Genomic DNA, 21,320 nt, shown 5'->3' with positions numbered 1-21,320 from the left:
TCTTTCTGGATTCAGAAAAGAAGCTTACACATAACAGAAAGAAAAAAAAAAGAAAACCACAAACCTCTCTGGTTGTTAATATTCATGGTCTGGAACCAAAGGGTATCATGGATATTCAGTTTGGAATTAGAGGACCTAACTCTGTGACCCTGTCCTTCCCTTTCTCTGGCTAGGGAAAAAATGGGATAAAAGGTCCTGAAAGGCTCTTCCAGTTTCATCATTCTATAATTTGGAGGCATTTAGTGCATCTGGATCTCTGTTTACTCATCTGTAAAATGGAAAGGGGGAAAATCCTGTTCTGCCCACCTCACAACAGTTATGAGGATTAAGTGAGATAGAAGATGCATAATATGCATTGTAAACTACAAAGCATTATATAAATGCAAAGGGTTATTATTAAGTTGAAAGTTCAAAAAGAGAGATTTATCTCCTTCAGCCTTCAGAGTAGTATTTATCTCTTTTTGAGATAATATAGTTTCTTGTGCCTCCTAAGTTGCTTTTGCCAGCCAAGAATCAGGAAGGCTCTTTTTCTCTCTGACTTATTGGCATGCCGTATGGAAGTGCCTTATTTAAGATTTTTCATCCCTTAGATAATTCACAGCTATCTCTAAAGCCTGCATTGTGTTCCAAAGTATCTGGCACACATTGAGACGGGGCCTAAAACTCATTCTGTCTGTGCAACCATTTAAGTACATAAGAAATAAATGAACACATTTAATATGAGAATGAATAATATGAGACCTTTTCTGGAGGCTTGGGAAAATGACAAAAAAAAAGATAGATTCATTTAAGTTTTCAACTCAGGGGCAGAAGCAAATTTGGAAATGACTGCTGGTTGGCTTGCCAACTTGATTTATCCTCCTGGACACTTGTGAGTCATTTTCAACCACCTGAAGTATCAAAGTAACTAATGACAGCTTTTATACCTTCTCTTTCTAGATAATATAAAATACTTAGGCCTAGAAGGGTTCCCAAAGCTCAAATTTAAGTATATTAGGATAGAATCATCCATTAATATATGGTATGGATTCATGTCCCTTTAAATTTCATTTTAATCATTTGTACTAATTGACAAAGTAGATGGCCTGGAAGTCCCAGAAAATCTGCTAATAGGTAATTGCTTTCTGTAGCAGTGTGAACATTTGCATTTGTAAACCTTTAATGTCATTAGATCTTTAATGTTTCTTCTGTGGGTTAATGTTAGAGAGAAGCTCGGGTGCCATTATGCTGCTGACGACATCTGCTAAAAGACTTAGAGGCAGCCAAAGTCTGTTGGGCTCCTGGCAAGTTACTGGAGAAAAAGAACCTGACCAGAAGGCAGGAGGCTTGAAGACCCATCCCAATTCTGCCACTGAACAGGTGTGTGTGTGTGTGTGTGTGTGTGTGTGTGACCTTGGGTGAGTCTCATGCCTGGACCACTTTTGTCCAAACAAATAAATAAAAGGGTCATGAGTGTCAGAGTTAAAAGGACTTTCAAAGGTCATCTGCTCTAGATCTCTCCATTTATTTATGAGGACACTGAGGCCCAGGTTGGTGAAGGCCTGGGGTGACGGTTCTCATTCTGGCATACACACAAAAGGTCCTAGACGTCTAGAGGAGGAGGAGGAGGAGGAGTATCTGGTCTCTGTTATGATGTGAGGGGTAACCAAAGACTGCCTGTCCCTTCCTCACTAACTCACTGGGCTGCCCATCTTTATAGTCATTCATGGAAGTTGATAGGGGAAGGGACCCCATCTAGTTTTACATTCAGTTCTGAGTACCAAGTTTCAGGAAGGACTTTGACAAACTGGAGAATGTCTGGAGAGCAGTGACCAGGTGAGGCATAGTCACACCGTCTGAGAATAAGGTGAAAGAAAGAGGGATATTTAGGTTAGAGAAGAAAAGATGTTGGTGGGAAGGCAGGGAGCAGGGATAAGGCTGGCTTCAAGCAGTTGCAAGACTGTCCCTGGAAAGAGAGATTAGACTTGTTATGTTCAACCCTGGAGCTTAGAACAACAGCAATGGACAGAAGCTACAAAAGGTGAAAGGGAGAGAGTGAGAATGTTCTAATGTGCTAATGCTTTACAAGCTAGACCTTAGAGGCAGCAATAGGGAGCATAGAAAGCTGGGCCCACGGGCAGGAAGACCTGAGTTCAAATCTAGCTTCAGAGACTTACTGTGTGACCACAGGCAAGTCACTTAAGCTCTGCCTGCCTCAGTTTCCCCAGTTGCAAAATGGGAATAGTAATAGTACCTGCCTCCCAAGGTTGTTATGATGATCAGAAGAGATAATATTTGTAAAGCACTTAACATAATATTAGCCTGGGATAGAGTAGGTGCCACAAAACGCTGGCTATCATTATCATCATCAGCTTTAATTTAATAATTAATTTAATAATAAAAGCAAAAATGGGTTGCTTTAAAAGAAAAGCACTACTTCTCTCTCCTTAGAACTCTTCATGATGAACACTTACCAAATATAGTAGGACTTTTTTTTTTCTTTTTAAAGGTATGGGTTACACTTGGCAGCTAGGTGGTGCAGTGGATAGAGTGTCCAACCTGAGTTCAAATCCAACCTCAGACACTTACTAACTGTGTGACCCTGGACAAGTCACTTAACCCTGTTTGCCTCAGTTTCCTCATTTGTAAAATGTGTTGGAGAAGGAAATAGTATCTTTGCCAAGAATATATCAAATATGGTCAGACGTGTCTGAAATGAATCAGCAGCAAATGGGTTCTACAAGATAGACCATGAGGCCCCTTCCAAACTGAATTTTTATGACAGTTTGAGAGTGGGAAGAGATATCAGTAATACCCTTCCAACAAATGAATAACAGCACAGCAATTCTTGATCACAACAAAATTGTATTCTACAGAGAGGATATGCTATGTTTATAAATAACTAAATGCATAGTATTTACAAAATAAATACAAAGTGATTGAAGGGAGAGAGTAGAACTAATAACTGAGGCAATAGCTTAAAGGGATAGTCCTTGAATGCCTTTCAAGAAGGTAAGGATAATAAAAGGCAGAGGTAACAAGCCAACAAGCATCTATTAAGCTGTTACTATATTAATTGTCAGGCCCTGTGCTGAGTAAGTGCTGGGGAAACAAAGCAAGACAAAACCTTGGTCCCTGCCCTTTGGGAGCTCATATTTTAATGCAGAGGGAGAACATTTCTAGATATAGGGGACAGCATGTGCAAAGCCACAGAGGTAAAACATTAAAAGTTGGGAAGCAACAAGAAAGCCCATTTGGCTACAGCACAGTATATCTAGGGGAATCAATTATAATTAGCATGTGAAAAGAGATTGGAGCCAGAGAGGGAAGGGCTTTAAATGCCAAAAACAAAAGTCAGGTTGGTACTTTGGTAATATTTTTGCAGCTGTGGAGAGTAAATTGGAGAGGCAACAGATTAGATGCTAGATGTAGAGAGATGAATTAGGAGGCCACTTGGATAATCCAGGCCAGAGATGATAAAGGCCTGGACTTGGGTTGTTGTGGTATGAGCACAAAGAATGGGATGGATGGAGATGTTTACATAGAAGTAACAGTACTTGGAAACTGACTGAATGTAAGGTCTCAGTGAAAAGAGTTGATGATTCTTAGGTGGGGAACCTAGGTGAAAAGAATGGTGGTGTCCTTGAGAACAAAACAAAGTCATTAGGAAGAGGATGGTTTTAGGTGGAAGATAATTATTTTTCTTTTAGACACATTAACTTTGAGGTTCCAATGAGACTCCAAGTTGAATGAAATGTCCAGAAGGAAAATGGAAATGTAGGACTGGAAAACTGGAGAGAGATAAGGGCTAGATATATAGATTTTAAAGTCATCTGCTCAGAGATTAGTTGAATCCAGGGAGCTGACGAGTTCATTGAGAGTGTGGAGAAAATAGGGCCCAGGGCAAATCCAGGGTAAATTTATATAAAATATGAGGGTAGGAGAGAGAAAAAAATAATTACATGAAGATATGGAAGGGACCCCAGAATTAATATATTCAAACTCATACATGAAATATAATCTTCTGATGTAGCAACCACAGAAAATTTTCTTTTGAATTTCCATTAAAGACCTTTCATATAAAGGAGCTCACCAATTATCAAGACATTGCAATTAGACTTTGGAACAAAAATTTTAGAAAGTTTTTTTTTTCCTTAAATCAATCCAAAATCTAGCCCTTGCTTCTTCTCTTAATGAGGCTTTCTGGAACTAATCAGTCATTGTAATCCCTCTTCCACATAAGAGCCCTTTAAATACTTCTAACTGATAACCATGTCACTTCTAATTTTTCTTTTCTCTAGGCAAAATAGCTCCTGACATTTCAATAGATCCTCAGAGATCATGCTCTACAGGCCCCTTCCTATCCTACCTCCCCTTGCATGTTCTATTTCTTTTCAATGTCCTTCCTAGCATTTGAATATCCAGAAATCAATCCAAAACTCTAGATATGATATGACCAAAACAGAGTATAGCAAGCCTATCACCTACCCCTTACCAGACATTAAGCTTCATTCCATACAGTTTAAGCTCACGTTAGCTTTTGCTAACTACTATTTCACAGTACTGAAGCATATTGAACTAGAAGTCCATCAAGACTCCAAGATCTTTTTCAAACGAATGCTGGTCTAGTCAAGCTCATGCCATCCCACTAATTATGAACTAATAACATGCAGTTGTTTTCTTAAGTTGTTTTCTCTTCTATGTCAGTTTAAGTACCATAGTACTCTCCTTAAGACCCCTTACATTTTCCCTGAAATCTCACCATCTTTTTGTTCAAGGCACCTTGGCTTTGAGTTGCAGACTGTTAGTTATTCAGTCCTTTGCTTGGGCCTCCTCTGCATTTCTCACTGGAGGAATTCCTTACTTTCCTGATATTAAAAGTCACTTCCCTTATCTTTTCCCCAAAGCTCCTAATTCCGCTTTCATCGCTAAAGGCACCATCATTCTCCTAGTTATTCAAGTAAAAATGTCAGCGGTATCTTAGATTCTTCCTTTTGCCACTCTCCCGCATTCAGGCAGCTGCCAAGTCCTATTCTTCTTCTGAAATACGTGTTACAGCAGTCTCCTCCTCTCCACTCACAATGATGCCACATTATTCAAGTCTCCATTACCTCTTATATGGGTTATGTCAATAGGCTGCTAACTTACCTCCTATCTGCAACCCCCTTTTTGTAGAACTGCCAAACTCACATTTCCAGTACATGAGTTTGACCATCAATCAATTAATCACAAATAATTTATTAAGCACCAACGATATGAGGCGCAATGCTAGGACGTAAGGCTGAAAAGTGACCACTTCAATCCAAAAACCTTCAACAAATAAAATCCTAATGATTATTCGACTAATAGATTATTCTCAGGTTCCTCAGCCTGGCATTCAAGGGACTGCAGAATCTGAATTCTAACTTTTTGGTCTATTTCACACTATGCCCTAACCACTGTGGCTACTCACTGCTCCCTGAACTCATCAGTAATTTCCTATATTTGTTCATGATATACCTAAATGTCTCCTTGATAAAACTGTATTCAACCTTAAAGGCCCAGCTCCAAGGTTATGGACTCCATGAAATCTTTCACCCCTTCAGGTAGGAGTGAGCCCTCTCTCTTCTGAACTCTCAAAGCATGTTCTATCTTTTCCTTGAACTTATCATACTCTATTTTGTACCATAGTTATTTGTGTACTTACCCTCCCCTCCAAAATTTTTAAGCATCTTGGAGCCTCTATTCATCTGTACATCCCTCTCTCCACAAAGTACCTAGCAAAGTGTTTTCCACACTTTCTTAGTATTGGCTGAGAACTGGATTTGAATATTGGTAAATGTTCATTAAGATCACATAAAGGGATACTGTGTTAAGTTTCAGTTTTAGGTTTCAGGTTTAATCTACTCAACCCTGTATAATATTAGAGTTCGGTCATTTTCTTAGATGAACAGTTAAATGAGCTGTGATTTCATTGATGTGGGTGTTCTCTTCAACAACACGGACTCCTTCATACCTCTAGTAGACAATTTCTTTTCTTGTAGGTAAAGAAAAGCATCAGCTACTGTCCAACCTTACTGTGATGGACTTTAGTCAATGGATGAGACACACAGTCAGATACTGGGCTTGACCTCAAAGCCTACCACAAAGGGTATGTATATCCCATTAAGAATACCGTCCCCCCTCCATATTATGATGAAGATTTGGGTGAGGCATTCAGGTGGGACTTTATTTTGAAGAATAATAGAAGCCTTAAAATATGACATCTAAGCACAGGAAAGTCTCATCTCCTAGAGCTAGAACTTCTCATTCCAGTATATGCCCTTTTCAAAAATGGCTTCTTTGACTACATTTTACAACAACAATAATAATAAACAAGCACCCTTCCTCTGACCCTTTTCCTCTCCTGCTGCCAACCTCCTGCTCCCAACTTCTCTACACAAGGACACACATTTTAATAGGGATGCACATTTGTATTTCAAGATGTGCACTTCCCTTGTTACAAGAATATCCGCCAAATAAGATCTTAACTCTAGTTTATATCTTCATAGGCATTGAAATAAATGGAAATTTGACCAAAAAAAAAAAAGCTAAAGAGGGGAAAGTACATACTTGGTCTGGTGTTTCGAGCCTTTCAGGTGGGCGTGATATTGTTCTATTGAGTTGAGAGTGACGTGACAGATGCTACATGTGTAACTGCGCCTCAGACCTGTGAACACAAAATCACAGTTAGGTTATCCTGGTCCCAGTCACCTACCCCCCACCTATCTTCTGTTTACAACTCAGAGGAGGCAGCTGTTTAGTTAACAGGCCTCTGGCAGGACTGGCAAACTCAGCAACTTCCCACACAGTATATGTGAAGGACAATAGGAAGCCTTCCAATCTGTCATCCTTCCACCAAAACCTTTTCCTCCCCAAATATTATAAAATGTGGAATGCTACTATTATTATTATATTAAAATCCACTATTATTCCATTAAGATAATTATACCAATGCTGCATAATAATGATAATTCACATTTCTGTGGTACTTGACAGTAGATGAAATGCCTTCTCCACAACAAGCCTATGAGGTAGGCTGTCAAGCAGTAACACCTGTGAAAGGTCTTTCCAGGTCTTCCCAGGTACGAGGGTCTTTTCCTTTTAGATTACTTCCCTGTAACTCTGTCAGTATCTGGTGTGGACCAGTTTATCTCCATGTTGTCTCTTTTGTTAGAATGTAGGCTCCTTGAGGACAGAGATTGTTTTTGCTTTTTCTTATTATGTCCAGAATTTAGTAAAATGCCAGGCACACAGTAAATGCTTAACAAATGTTTGCTGATTGACTGGTTGGTTAGCATATCATTATCCCTATTTGATAGAGGAAGAAATTTAATGAGGTCGAGAAAGGTCAATGACTTACCCAGGGTCACACTGATGCTTGAGTGGAAACCCGTACCCATGTTTCCTGACTCCAAGTTCAGGCAGATCCCACTGCATCATGGTGACTTAGTCTGGACCTGTTCTTAAATATCAGTTTTAACTGAACCCCTTCACATAGTTTTCCCACAGTCCATGACATGAGATAAATTATCTTCCTGCTGCTGCTTTTCAAGATGGTATCACATTCCTGAATGCCAGGAACATTTATTTGTATTCAGCTTACAATATTTTAAGAATTAACAGAATCACTTTCTAAAACTTATTTTTCTGAAACAGAGCAACTCATAGGGGTGGGAGATACACAGCATAGACTAAATGGGGCAAATAAATGACTTGCCAACCATTTCATTGGACCTTGGCAGTTTGTGTTCAAATATCAGAATGGGTTGTGCACTCTGACAATTGAAGTTTGTTTCTTTTCTTCCCTTCAGACCACTGACAAATCTCCCAGCTGATCTCCTGGGCTCAAGTTCGAAGTGCTTCCAACACCTATTTAGCTGCTTTATGATACAAGATGGAATCTGCCTAGTAATCACATCTCAGCAGTGCCCTCTGCTCCTCTGATTGGACCCTCTTGCTGGAGGGCAAGGCCACAGGCTCTAGAGACTATTTAGATAGGGGTCCCAGTATGGTCTTTCTCTGCTTTTTCCACCAGCTATACTGCTTTTGAACTTCTTTGGAACCTTCCATCATGCCTGTGTCAAGTACCTTCTCTCTCCCCATCAACTTTTCAGCTTCCTTTCATGTGCCATCCCCCCCCACCCCCATTAGATTGTAAGCTCTTTGAGGGCAGGGACTGTCTTTGTTTTCATTTTTATTTGTATCCCTGGAATTTACCACCATGCCTGGCACATAGGAGGAACTTAATAAATGTTTATTGACTTATATCTATGTACTGCTGCTGCACTATTCTCCCTAAAGAATAATTCTGATCATTCATTCAATAGACATTGATTCAATGCCTTCTATGTTCAAGGTATCGGCAAAGATTAAAACTGAAAAAGACATACACTTTTAAAATATCTCCCTATTACCTACTGGATAAAGTACAAACTCTTTCATTTGGCACCCAAGGTCTGACATGATTTGACTTCAATTTTATCTTCCATTATCCTACTTCAGTCACCATAAGCTCAAGACAAACTGGGTTGCGCACTCTAACAATTGAAGTGTTCGTTTGTTTATTTTCTTCCCTTCAGACCATTGAAAACTCTCCCAGGGAGGCTAGGTGGTGCAATGACTAGAGTACTGGCCCTGGAGTCAGGAGGACCTGACTTCAAATCCTGCCTCAGGCACTTAACACTTACTAGCTGTGTGACCTTGGGCAAGTCACTTAACCCCAATTTCCGTCTTCCCTCCACCCAAAAGCAAAGAAAAAGAAAAAAGCAAAAAGAAAGAGAGAGAGAGGAAGGAAGAAAGAAGGAAGGAAGGAAGGAGGGAAGGAAGGAAGGGAGGGAGGGAGGGAGGGAGGGAGGGAGGGGGAGAGGGAGAGAGGGAGAGAGAGAGAGAGGGAGGGCTCCAGTGTCGGGATGACCTGGATCAAATCCGGGCTCAGATACTCAGCACCACACTCAGAAATAACTGGCTGTGTAACCTTGAGCAAGTTACTTAACCCCGATTGCTTTAAAAAAAAAAAGAAGCAATTGAATCATTGCTCCTATTGGCCCAGTCTGTCAGAGGGCAAGTGTTCTGTACCATCTACATGAAAAAATTATTAACATTAATAATTATTGCTAAAATAAATCCTCGAGATGGTCCTATTTGATGACAAAATTGTATTGGTTGTATCAAATCCTAATATGTCACAGGATTTTCTCCATTAGAATTCATGCTCACTCAAAAGATATTGTCCTATTCATCGATAGGGAGTAAAAAGAAGTAGAAGTAGTATGAATATTCATTGCCCAGACCATGATAAGCAGTTGGATGGACACTTCATTGAGGTAATTTATCATTACATATATCTTGGTTAAGAATGTCATATGGCTAAAATGTCGACCAGAGTAAAACAGGAGGCAGAATTTGGGTCAGATTTTATATGAGGAATAACATGGCATTTCAGTAATCTCAAACAACTCTCTCCTCTGAAATGCAATCTTTTTAACATCAACATTTTCCCTAGGATGCTATATTGCTACAACCATAGAGCACCACAATCTCAGAAGAATTAAAGTTATAGGGGACCTAAAAGACAATAAAGAAACATATGGCAAGGGTAAATAGTCTGGAGGTTGTTTACCATGATGACTTTCAAGTGAGAAGTGGCATAAATGACAATATCAAGGACATCAATAATTTTAAAAATTAAGGTAGAAGGGGCGGCCAGGTGGCTCAGCGAGTAAGAGCACTGGCTCCAGTGTTGACCTGGATCAAATCCAGCCTCAGATACTCAGCACCACACCCAGAAATAACTGGCCATGTAACCTTGAGCAAGTTACTTAACCCTGATTGCTTTAAAAAAAAAAAATTAAGGTAGAATGATGTCAAAGAATGAGCCATAAGAGACTGGTAGCCTAAATATTATACTAGAATCCATGAAATAGTAAAAAACAAAAAAAAAAAGCCAAAAAACTGTGGAAAGTCCTTCAATATTTAGGCTAGATTCTCAGTGGAAGATACGTGGAAAGACCCAGATTAGAGTTACACAGAATAAGAGCTGAGGATGGATTGTGTTCTGCATGATTAGAAATAGTATCCAAATTGATGAAATTCCCAATTTAAATGACTGATGTAATTATTGATAACAATAGTGATAATTACAATAATAATAATACATCTAACATTTATGTAACACTTTATCCTTTTATAGCAGCAAGCACCCTAGCATACCCAGGATGGTAGCTAGCACAGGTTCTTTGATCTGCTTTTCTAAAGGAAAGCAACTCAAAAGGGGCTGATGATCTTACTTTAATCAAATAAATGTCATTCACTTAGTTCAGGGGAAAAAGTCAGCACCCTGAACTTCAGAGAATACAAACAGAAATTAGAAGCAGATAAAAATGCAGAGGGAGAAAATAACACAATTCAACAGACCAACAGACAGAGCTTCTAGTTGTCTGATCATTACATACATACAGTAAGTCACCAGAGAGAGAAGCACCAACATTTGGGTTTTCAAAGCCAGGGGGCCCAATGACTGCCCAGAGTCTCATCTGGCCAAATCACAAAACTGTTCCCAAAGTGAGCCCCAAAGCAAAACCTCACCTCTGGGTCAGGGAACATCACAACTTGCATGACCAATTACTTAATTACAAAATAACAAAAGGTGTGCCTTCCTGAAAAACAAGCCTCCCCTAAGCAAGTTTCTCTTGTTGGGCTCTAAGTGAGGCCCATTAGGAGTAGGGAAGATCTTTAAATTCCCTAGACCTATTAAGGGGCAGCGAAGATCTTCAAATTTCCTTACCATTACACCTTTGCAAAGCACTTTACCTACCTTATGTTATTTTGGTGCTACAACAAGTAGGTAGGATAGGTACTACAGGTAAAATTAACCACATTTTGCAATAGAGGAAACTAAGGTTTATAAATGTGTTAAATGTGTCCCTATAGGCTTACGGAAGTTTTAAACTGGAATAATTGAAACAGAGCTTTAGGTTTTAACTTCATTAAGACTTTTGGGACACCCTATCTAACTTGATTATGGAACTCAATGAATTTAAACCAAGTCTTCCTGATTCTTCATCCAGATTTTCATCCTTTCTACCATGTTGCTTCTCTTTAGTGATTTACAATTAAAGGCACACTTCTTACATCTTACTGATGACAAAACTGAATTGTAGAGGGGGTAAAATTAGTTGTCCAGGGATGCATAGTGAATAAGTCTTAGAGATTCAGTTCAGTTCAAGGCAACAAGCATTTATTGGCCACGTAGTAGCTGCAAGGCACTGTGGGGATTCATAGACAAAATGAAAAGCAGTATCTACTCTCAGGGAGCTCACATTCTACTTAAATGGGACTTGATTTACCCACCCTTAGAGAATTTTGGAGTTGGAAAGCATCACAAAGGTCATCTAGTCCATTTTTGTTTCAGACTTTCCTTGAATATTTCCAGCTTTTATTCAAAGATCTCCAGTGAGGGAATTTCCCTAACTTCTCAATCTACCCATTAGGACAGCTTGATATGTTAGGAAACATTGTGCTCATATCTAGCCTAAGTGTATTATCTTCACAATTCCTACCCAGTGTTCTTGGTTCTCTATGCTGGGCTCAAGTAGAACAAGCCTAATACATTTTCCACACAACAGCCTTTCAAATATTTCAAGACAATTAACGCTTTTCCCAAGCCTTCTCTTCAGGGTCAGCATCCTAGATCCCTTTCCCAACAATCATAACACATGAACCCAGGTCCTTTACCATCCTTGTCGCTCTCCTTTGGATACTCCCCAGATTATCAATGGACTACCTAAAATGAGGTGCCTAGAACTGAATATAATAAGCTAGATTTCATCTAGCTAGGGTTTAGAATAAGAAAGGTATTACTTCTCTAGCCCTGGATACTATATCTTTCTTTATTCAGATTAAGACTGAATTAATTCTTTTGGCTGCCATGTTTGGCTGTTATTTCTTTTTATTTTTTTAATTTTAAAAAATTTATGTAATTTTTTAATTTATGAAATGAAACAAGCATTTCTATAACATAGTATAGTAAAAAGTAAAAAAAAAAAACGATTGTAACTTCAAATCTATTGTGTAAAACTTGCTATTCCTTTTAAATTAGTTGTCATGTAAATTTCTTTTTTCCTTTTATTTCTTCCCTCCCCCATGTCTCACCCTAGACATGGCTACCATTAGATACAAATAGGTATAAATATATGTAAAATTATTCTATATATACTTCTATTTATCAGTTCTTTCTCTGGATATAGATAGCATCTTTCTTCACATGTCCTTTATTTTTTAATTTGTGTAGTTATAATAGTCAAAGTGACTTAGTAATTCAAAGTTATTCTTAAAACAATATTGTTACTATATACATTATTCTCTTGGTTCTACTCATTTAACTCTTCACCATTTCATGCAAGTCTTTCCATGCCTTACTAAGATCATTGAGCTGATCATTTCTTATAGCACAGTAGTATTCTATCATAACCATACACCACAACTGGTTCTGCCACACTAAGCTTCAAGAAAAATATAAAATGCTACCTAGTCACACTTCCCTGTTTTATACTTGTGAAATTGAACCCAAGGGAAAGACTTTACATGTATTCTCTATTGAATTTCATCTTATTAGGTTCAACCCAACCCTCTAACTCAGGGATACTTAATCGTGTAGTGCCATTTAGTGCCTTTGGCAGTTAGTCTGGTGAAACCTATGGACCCATTTTCAGAATAATATTCTTAAATGAAAAAAATAAAATATGTAGGATTACAAAGGAAACCAATTATAATGAAATAGTTACCAACATATTTTTTAAATCCCCCAAAAGTACATGGAACTCACATTAAGAACCCTTATCTAGCTTGACCTCAGTTCTTTTAACTGTAAATCTATTCTCTATCATATCACAAGCCACTGAAGATAATGATGGATTTTGCAAGTGTAAAATTTTAAAATTAAAAAAAATTAAAATAAAAAAAAATACACTTGTGATATTCTCTTTCTATCATATCACAAGCCACACAGATAATGGTGGATTTTAACTCTGGTTCACACCAAAAGAAGAGTGGATATCAACTTGAGTTTATTGTGGAAAATATGAATTCATATCTTGGGCATTCAGATAAAGGGAAATTCACAAAGAAACTGAAGAGGGTAACATAGAGATTTGGTGTGGTGTTTTGAACCTTTCAGATAACTTTAATATTGTTCTATTGATTTGTGGGTGATGTCTTGCAATCTTTGACTGCAAACCTTGTTCTTTTTCTGTCATATCACAAACCTCTCAAAATAATAGGGGATGAGACTGCTAAGAAAATTTATTCCATGAGGAAGAAGCTTGATTTCATTCCCCCTAACCCTTGGGAATATACATGGTTGAAAATGTGGAGATCAAATGTAGGTACCATAAGAAATCATGGCCACTACAGCTGGGACTCTTATGGAACCTTCTTTCATGCTCAGAATCAGCAATGCTCAAAGTAGTTGTGGGCTCCCTTCTCTGTGAATTTCCTCAACAAGCTTATAATAATAAATGGCAACTGCTAAGGACAGAGGGCCTTCCTGGACTGCCTGCAGACTAAGCAAGGGCCTCTGCATAACCAGTGACAGCTGGGCAGGGTAAAAGGCATAAATAGCTATGCTTAAAATGGGCACTTTAAAGAATAGCAACAAATCTAATGGATTGTCGGCATAGTTACTTTCCATTATATTGCTCTTGCTTCTGAAGCCAGAAAGAGGGCACAGCAGTAAATATTAGGCATTTTATTGCCGAGCTACAAAACATAAATGGGAAATACTATAAGATACACCTGAGAAGCTACAGAAAGGATCAGGGGAACACCACTCAAGGCAGTGAGTGCCCTCTCTCTGTGGGATCTTCTTCCACTTCTCATGAGATTTGCCTTTAACACTTCTCATCTTTTTGAATGTGGGTAAGTCACTTCACTTGTCAAAATCTCAGTTTCCTCATGTGGAAAATGGGAACATCAAATATGCACCTGACCTACATTTCAGGGTTGTTGTTAGTATACAACTTTGGAACACCAAACCTACTAAGGGAATGGCAGCTGCTGTTGTAATTAATATCATTATTCCTACACTTAGACTTCTGCTGCATCCCCATGTCTTGGTGGTTACCATGGGATCTCAGGGTAGGCAGCTAAGTGGTACAGTGGAGAGAGTACTGGGCCTGGAGTCTGGAAGACCTAACTTCAAGTCTAACTAAATCTTACTAGTTGTGTGACCCTGGGCAAGCCACTTAACCTCTACTTCAGTTTCCTCAACTGCAAAGTGGACATAATAATTGTACCTACTTCACACAGTTGTAGCAAGGATCATGAGATATTTGTAAAGTGCTTGTCATGTTGTCTGGCACATAGCAGATGCTTAATAAATTTCTTCCCTCCCTTAAAGACTATCCTAGTAGATTATCTGTAAGACTTGGTAAGTCTTACCAAGCTAGAAAGGCCTTGAATGCAGAACAGGGACAAATTGAATCTGATAACCAGAGATCTATCTAGCTAAATGAGGTTGAGATAGTTGAACACTTTTTTGTTTTTGCTTTTTGGAGGGAGAAAGTAAGGCAATTGGGGTTAAGTGACTTGCCCAAGGTCAAACATCTAGTTTTTGTGTTAAGTGTCTGAGGCTGGATTTGAACTCAGGTCCTCCTGACTTCAGGGCTAGTGTTCTATTCACTGCACCACCTAGCCACCCCTGAGTTGAACACTTTCTGATGTCCAAAATTACCCTTATTATTATATCTGTAAAGAGAGTGCCCACATCAGTGGGATTATTAATCTGTTATTAAATTACACTGAGAGTTTCTAATACTAATAACAGATCCAACTCCTATCTCTATCCTAATATTAGAAATAGAATTATCACAAGAGAAATATTATATTTAAAATTCTTCTGGAGACTCTATATGTCTGCAAGTATTAATATACCACAGTCTCCAAAGAATTGAAGTTAAGAATCCCACAGAGGACAAGAGAGAGAAATTTTGTGGGTGAGAACACAGAAATCCATTACAAATGATGATTTATTCAGAAGCTGCATATGATATCATTAGAAAAAAGATATGACTGGGGAAAAACAAGTCACTCACATAGCAAGAGATATATGGTTCATTTGCTCCATGGTATCCATGCAATGATAAGAGAATGAGTTGAAGGCCCTCAGCATTTAAGATAGACTCCTGTTCCCCATCAGTAAAAGAGACATATGGGAAATACATATGAGTAGGAGGATGGCAGACCTTTATCTGCATTGATGGAGGGAGTAGCCATGTCCAAGAGAACCCACGTCACAGATGTATTGAAGTATTAGAAAAGTACAATTGTGATTTTAGGTAATCAGTACAACTAGGCACCTTAAATTCAAAAAGTCCTTTTCTTCACAAAAGCTCAAACACATTTATTGTTGTTCAAAATTCTAAAGGACAAATTACTTATTTGGTTTCATATAAGCCTATCCTCTCTTAAAGTCATGTCAGGTGAGTGAGTCCTTTCTAACAAAAGAGTAACCTGTGATACCTCAGGGAACCTTTTATTTATTTGCTTTTTCTTTTTGGAAGGCAATTGAGGTTAAGTGACGTGCCCAAGGTCACTCGGCTAGTTTTTGTATTAAGTGTCTGAGGCCGCATTTGAACTCAGGTCCTCCTGACTCCAGGGCCAGTGCTCTATTCACTGCACCACCTAGCCACCTCAGTCATGGAACCTTTTAAAGGCGAGTATCATCCTGCCCCACCAATCCTCAACAAAATTTTGCAGCAGACTTCTGTTTGCTGGTATTCCTATTGCCAAATCTTAATTTACATTGCATAGGTGTACCTTCCTTTAAGATATAGGTTCACTTTCTAAAGGAAGAAAGTGAAGCTTTGTTTCAAGAAATATTTTTGAAAACATGAGTGAAGAAGAAACATCTTCTTTCTCTGTTTAACCTCCTACAGAGCTGAAAATTACCATCCCTGTCATCATTCATTCCCCGAGCAATCTGGGTAACCCAGGTTGCATTGTAAACAGTTTTGGGTTCAAATTCTGCTGTCCTTCTGGTGTTGATAAAGAATAAGGCTATATATTGTCCAGGCCCTACAGTCAAGGAAAAAAAAGTACTGTCCCCTCTTCTCATCTAATGTGTGAAAATTCCATTAGTCTCCTTGCCTACTGTGCCTTAATGAATGGCCCAGCTCCTAAAACAAAGACATTCATTATTTTCTGGGCCTCATCTCCCCAGTGTAGCCAATGAGCTGTAGAGGAAGTTTGGGTTGCTCTGAGTTCCCATTCCACAGCTCTGCCTCCAAGCACTGACCAGTGGGTACTCAATAGTCAATTAAACACAAGCACATGTGTTTTCTAAAATTGCTCTTTTAACAACTTTTTAAAATTAAAAAAATAAAAGAGAAGAAAATAGGAAGAAAACAAAATCACTGCATCATCAGAAGTTGCTGCCAACCCAACCAGTAAACCCTGAAGCAGCAGAAGAAATGTGTTCTCTATAGTCAGACTGCTATTTAGATGTGTTAGATGCCTGACCTGACAAATGATAAAAAGATGGTTTATACAAGACAGTTATAGTTCTTCTCTCCTTTTTTAAATTACAAAATTGGGATGGGACCTTAGAGATGATCAAATCTAGCACCCTTACTTTACAGAGGCGAAAACTGAGGCTCAGAGAAGAACAATAGCAGAAAGAACAGGAGTAATGATAAGAAAGTGATTATATACTGCAAATGACTAGAGGGTCAGCCTTAGAGTCCAGACACTTGTCTTGAAATTATGCCTCTGACTCAGACTGGCTATGAAAACACATACAGCTCATCACAACCTCCCAGGGCCTCACACAATTAAGACCACAAGTTACAAAGGAGTTGCTGATTTGCACTGTAGGCATGGATTCTCATAGGGGGAATTACACTTACAGATGAAATTACAGATCTCAATCAGGAAACAAGACTTAACATTTATAGTATAATTTAGTCTTTACAGAGAACTTTCCTCACAGCAACCCTAGGAGGCTGGTAGTGTATATTTTATTATTCGTACTTTACAGATGGGGAAATTGAGGCTCAGGGCAATACCAAAAGTGGCAGACCTGATAGTGGAACCCAGCTTTTTCCTGACATGCCCAGTGTGCAACATGCTATACCTTGTTTTCCTTCACCATACATATCAAAATTTAAATTCAAATGCCTATTATGTTTAAAACAGAATGCTAGGTGCAAAAAAACCCACAAAAAATGAAATACAATCCCACTTTTGACGTTGCTGAGACAGTGAAATGTAAGACTTTGATTTGAATTGTAGTTCTGTCATGTTAGCTCTATAATTTGGAGCAATTAATCTCCCCTCTCTGGGCCTTATATAGATAAATAGAGTGGGGGGGTGGTGGTGGTTAGAGAAGTAGTGTATTTGATTATTTCCAAATTCCTTTCCAGTTCCATAGCCTATTATGCTAAATGTAAAAACTGCTTACAAATCACTCTGAACATTTTCTTTCTCTTTGTATCACACACAAACATGTCAGTTCAGCAGGACCTAGGGAAAATAATAGATCACATTTACATATTGCCTTCAGTTGTATAAAGCACTTTCCTAACAAGAAGAAATGTTTCCCTTCCTCAAGTTTATTCCTCTTCCATGCGTCCCTCTTTCTGTCATGGACACTATCCTTCTAAGTTTTCAAGACTGGAACCATCTGCATTCTTGGTCATCCCACATGACAAATCAGTTGCCAAGTCTTGTACATTCTGCCTGCATGAGATCCCTTACATCCATTTCTTTCTCTCTTTTCACACAATCGCCACCCTAGTTCAAGCCCTCATCACCACTCACTATCACAACAGCTTCCTAATTACTCTCCTTGACTTACCTCTGCCCAATCCAATTTATCCTTCACGTAATCCAAAGTAATTTTTTCTTTTTTTTTTCATTTTTCAAATGCTTTATTAACTTCTGATTTACATTATTCATTTCATCCAGATTTTGAGTTACAAATTTTCTCCCTGTTTTTCCCCTGCCCACCGCCCCAAAATAGCAGTCCCACAGGATATCCCCTCCTCCAATCTGCTCTCTCCCATATTTTCTCCCATACCCCTTTCGACTATGCCCCAGTGCTTGTATATCTTATTTCCCAATATATATATATATATATATATATATATATATATATATATATATATATATATTTGATTTTAAAACTTTGAATTCCAGATTCATTCCCTTCCTCCCTCGTCACCCACACTTACTGGGAAGATAAGCAGTTCAGTATAGATTGCATATGTATAGCTAATGCAAAACAATAACATAGTAGATATATTGTAAAAGACTAACTATATTTCCCTCCCTCCTACCCCACCTCCCACTTGTTCTATTCACTACTTTGATCCTGTACCTTTTCAAAAGTGGGTGCTTCCAACTTCCCTCCCCCACAGCCTGCCCTCCCTTCCATCATCCCCCCTCTCATTCCTTTCCCCCCCTACTCCCCTGGAGGGTGAGATACCCTATTTAGTGTGTATTTCATTGCCTCCTCAAGCCAAATTCAATGGGAATGAGGTTGACCCATTCCCTTTTGCCTTCCTATTCTTCCCCTCCATTGTAACCATTTTCCCTTGCCTCTTCTATATGAGATAGTTTACCCCATTCTGTCTCTCCCCATCTCCTCTCATTTATATAACTCTCTCACCTCTTAATTTCACCTTTTAAGAATCATCCCTTCCTGTTAAATTGGTCCTGTGCCCTCTATCTATGTATACCTGTAAACATGTATACACACATTCACATATGTATTCATATGCCCATATACCCATATATATTTCTATTCCCTTCAACTACTGAGAAAGGTTTCATAAGTTACAATGATTGTTTTTCCATGTAGGAATGTTAATAGTTCAATGTCGAAAAGTTCCTTATGATTCCTTTGCCCTGTTTACCTTCTCATGCTTCTCTTGCTTCTTGTATCTGAATGTCAAATTTTCTATTCAACTCTGTTTTTTTCAGCAAGAATGCTTGAAAGCCCTCTATTCCACTGAATGACCATACTTTCCCCTGCAACATGATACTCAGTTTTGCTGGGTAGGTGACTCTTGGTTTTAATCTCAGCTCCTTTGACCTCTGGAATATCATATCCCAAGCCCTTCGATCCCTCAGTGTAGAAGCTGCCAGATCCTGGATTATCATGATTGTGTTTCCACAATATTCAACTTGTTTCTTCCAGACTGCTTGTAATATTCTCTCCTTAATCTGGGAATTCCAGAACCTGGCTATAATATTCCTAGGAGTTTTCTTTTTGGGATCTTTTTCAGGAAGTGATCAGTGGATTCTTTCAACCTCTCTTTTGCCCTCTGGTTCTAAAACATCAGGGCAGTTTTCTTTGAGAACTTCCTGGAGGATGATTTCTAGGTTTTTACTTTGATCATGGCTTTCAGGTAGTCCAATAATTTTTAAATTATCTCTCCTGGATCCATTTTCCAGGTCAGTGGTTTTTCCCATGAGATATTTCACATTGCCTTCTATTCTTTCATTTATTTGGATCTGTTTAACAGCATCTTGATTTCTCATAAAGTCATTAGCTTCCATTTGCTCCAAACTAATTCTGAAGCAATGATTCTCCTCATTGAGCTTTTGAGATTATTTTTCCATCTGGCAAATTTGGCCTTGTAAGGCATTCTTCTCCTCATTGCCTTTTTGAGCTGCTTTTGCCATTTGAGTTAGTCTATTTTTTAAGGTGTTATTTTCCTCAGTTAGGCTGTTGACACTTATTTTATAATTTTCTTGCATTCTTCTCATTTCTCTTCCCAATTTTTCCTCCACTTCTCTTATCTGCTTCTTAAGGTCCTCTGTGGCCTGAAACCAGTTGGTATTTTCCTTTGAAGCCTTTGGTGCAGGAGTTCTTCCTCCTGTTCCATGCTTTGCTCCTTTTTGTCCCCAAAATAGAAGTCTAATGTTGGAATCTTCTGTCTGCTTTGTTTCCTTTGCCTGGTCATGTTGCCCCTCAGTCACTTGACCCCTGGGCTTTTTGCCACAGTAGGACTCTGCCACCAGACAGGGGAGCTTTTGTTCCAAATGCTGGGGTTTTCTCAGCTGCTGGAGGTATTAGTTGGGTGCCCTCTCTGAGGTCTCCACGTGCTCTGGCAAGCTGGACACACACCCCAGGACCTCCACCTTAGACTGCAATCCAAATCCTAGAAGGTTAAAGCAGGAGCAATTACCCCTCAGACTGGTGCTTGGTCCCCCTACACTCTGCAGGCCAGGAGCTGAAGCTGCCATGGGGCGCTGGCTGGCTGTGCCAGTTTCCCAGTGGCTTCTTACCCTGGGGGTAAAAGCAAGCCACACACTCCCACTTACTGGGTCCCAAAGTCCAGACTGTATTGACCTCTCACTTTGTCCTTTGCATCTATGTGTTGATAAATCTGGAAACAGCCACAGCTGCTGCTGATCTGGAGTCCCTCTGGCTGGCGGCTGGTCAGGCCCGCCCTGGGGCTAAAGCCTCTGGGTGGAGCTGGGCTCAGCTCCCAGAGCACTGTGCTCACAGATTCCTGCCTGCCTGCCATGCTGTCCTTAGTGGGAGGTTAGCTTCTCTGTGTCATTTTGTGGGTTCTGCAGCTCCAAAGTTTGTTTAGAGTCCCCTTTTTACATGGATTGGGGAAGGTGGAAGCCGGAGCAGTGGGGGAGGTCCTGCTTCTACTCCTCCATCTTGATTCTGACACTGAATTTTTTTTCTAAAGCAAACATTTGACCATGTTATTCCTCTAATCAAAAAACTTCAGTGGCTCGCTATTACCTATAGGATCATATACAAATTGCCTTGTTTAGCATTTAAAGCCCTTTGGAGTCTGGCTCTGCCCAATTTTTTTTTTTTAAACATTTCCATTTAAAGTTTTGAGTTCATCTACCCCCATCCCAAGATTAAAAAGAGTCAGATATAGGCTATATAGATAAAGGTTATATGAAACATTTCCATATTATTCATTTTGTACAAGAAGACTCAAATAAACGAAACAAATGAAAGAAAAAATAAAGTGAAAAATAGCATGCTTCAGCTTGTATTCAAGCAATATCAGTTCTTTCTCTGCAGGCACATAGTATGCTTCATCATTAGTCCACTGGGATTGTTTTGGATCATTATATTTCTGAGAATAGCTAAATGATTCACAGTTCTTCATCAAATAATATTGCTATTACTGTGTAAAATTTTCTCCTGGTTCTATTCACTTCACTGTGCATCAGTTCATGTAAGTCCAAATTTTTCTGAAATCATTCTATTTGTTATTTCTTAAAGCATAATAAATAATATTCCATTAAAATTATATATCATGACTTGTTTTGCCATTCCCCAATCG

At 38.9% G+C, this 21,320-nt stretch overlaps 1 protein-coding gene across 2 annotated transcripts in view; it reads right to left on the bottom strand.

Moving 5' to 3' along the window:
- Positions 1-21,320, bottom strand: part of ZMAT4 (zinc finger matrin-type 4) — a 725,479-nt gene that overhangs the window by 278,159 nt on the left and 426,000 nt on the right. For both annotated transcript variants that reach the window (XM_069075846.1, XM_069075847.1), the window contains exon 8: positions 6,571-6,667. In XM_069075846.1, the coding sequence (XP_068931947.1) occupies positions 6,571-6,667 (97 nt within the window). The remainder of the gene's footprint in view (positions 1-6,570; positions 6,668-21,320) is intronic.

The sequence above is a fragment of the Petaurus breviceps genome, unplaced genomic scaffold, assembly GCF_028583685.1.
Source record: "Petaurus breviceps papuanus isolate PSGF00001 unplaced genomic scaffold, PetGlider_PUasm1.0 90919, whole genome shotgun sequence".
NCBI lineage: Eukaryota > Metazoa > Chordata > Mammalia > Diprotodontia > Petauridae > Petaurus > Petaurus breviceps.
Note: the sequence above shows the minus strand (reverse complement) of the source record. Positions and strands in the feature narration are given on the sequence as shown.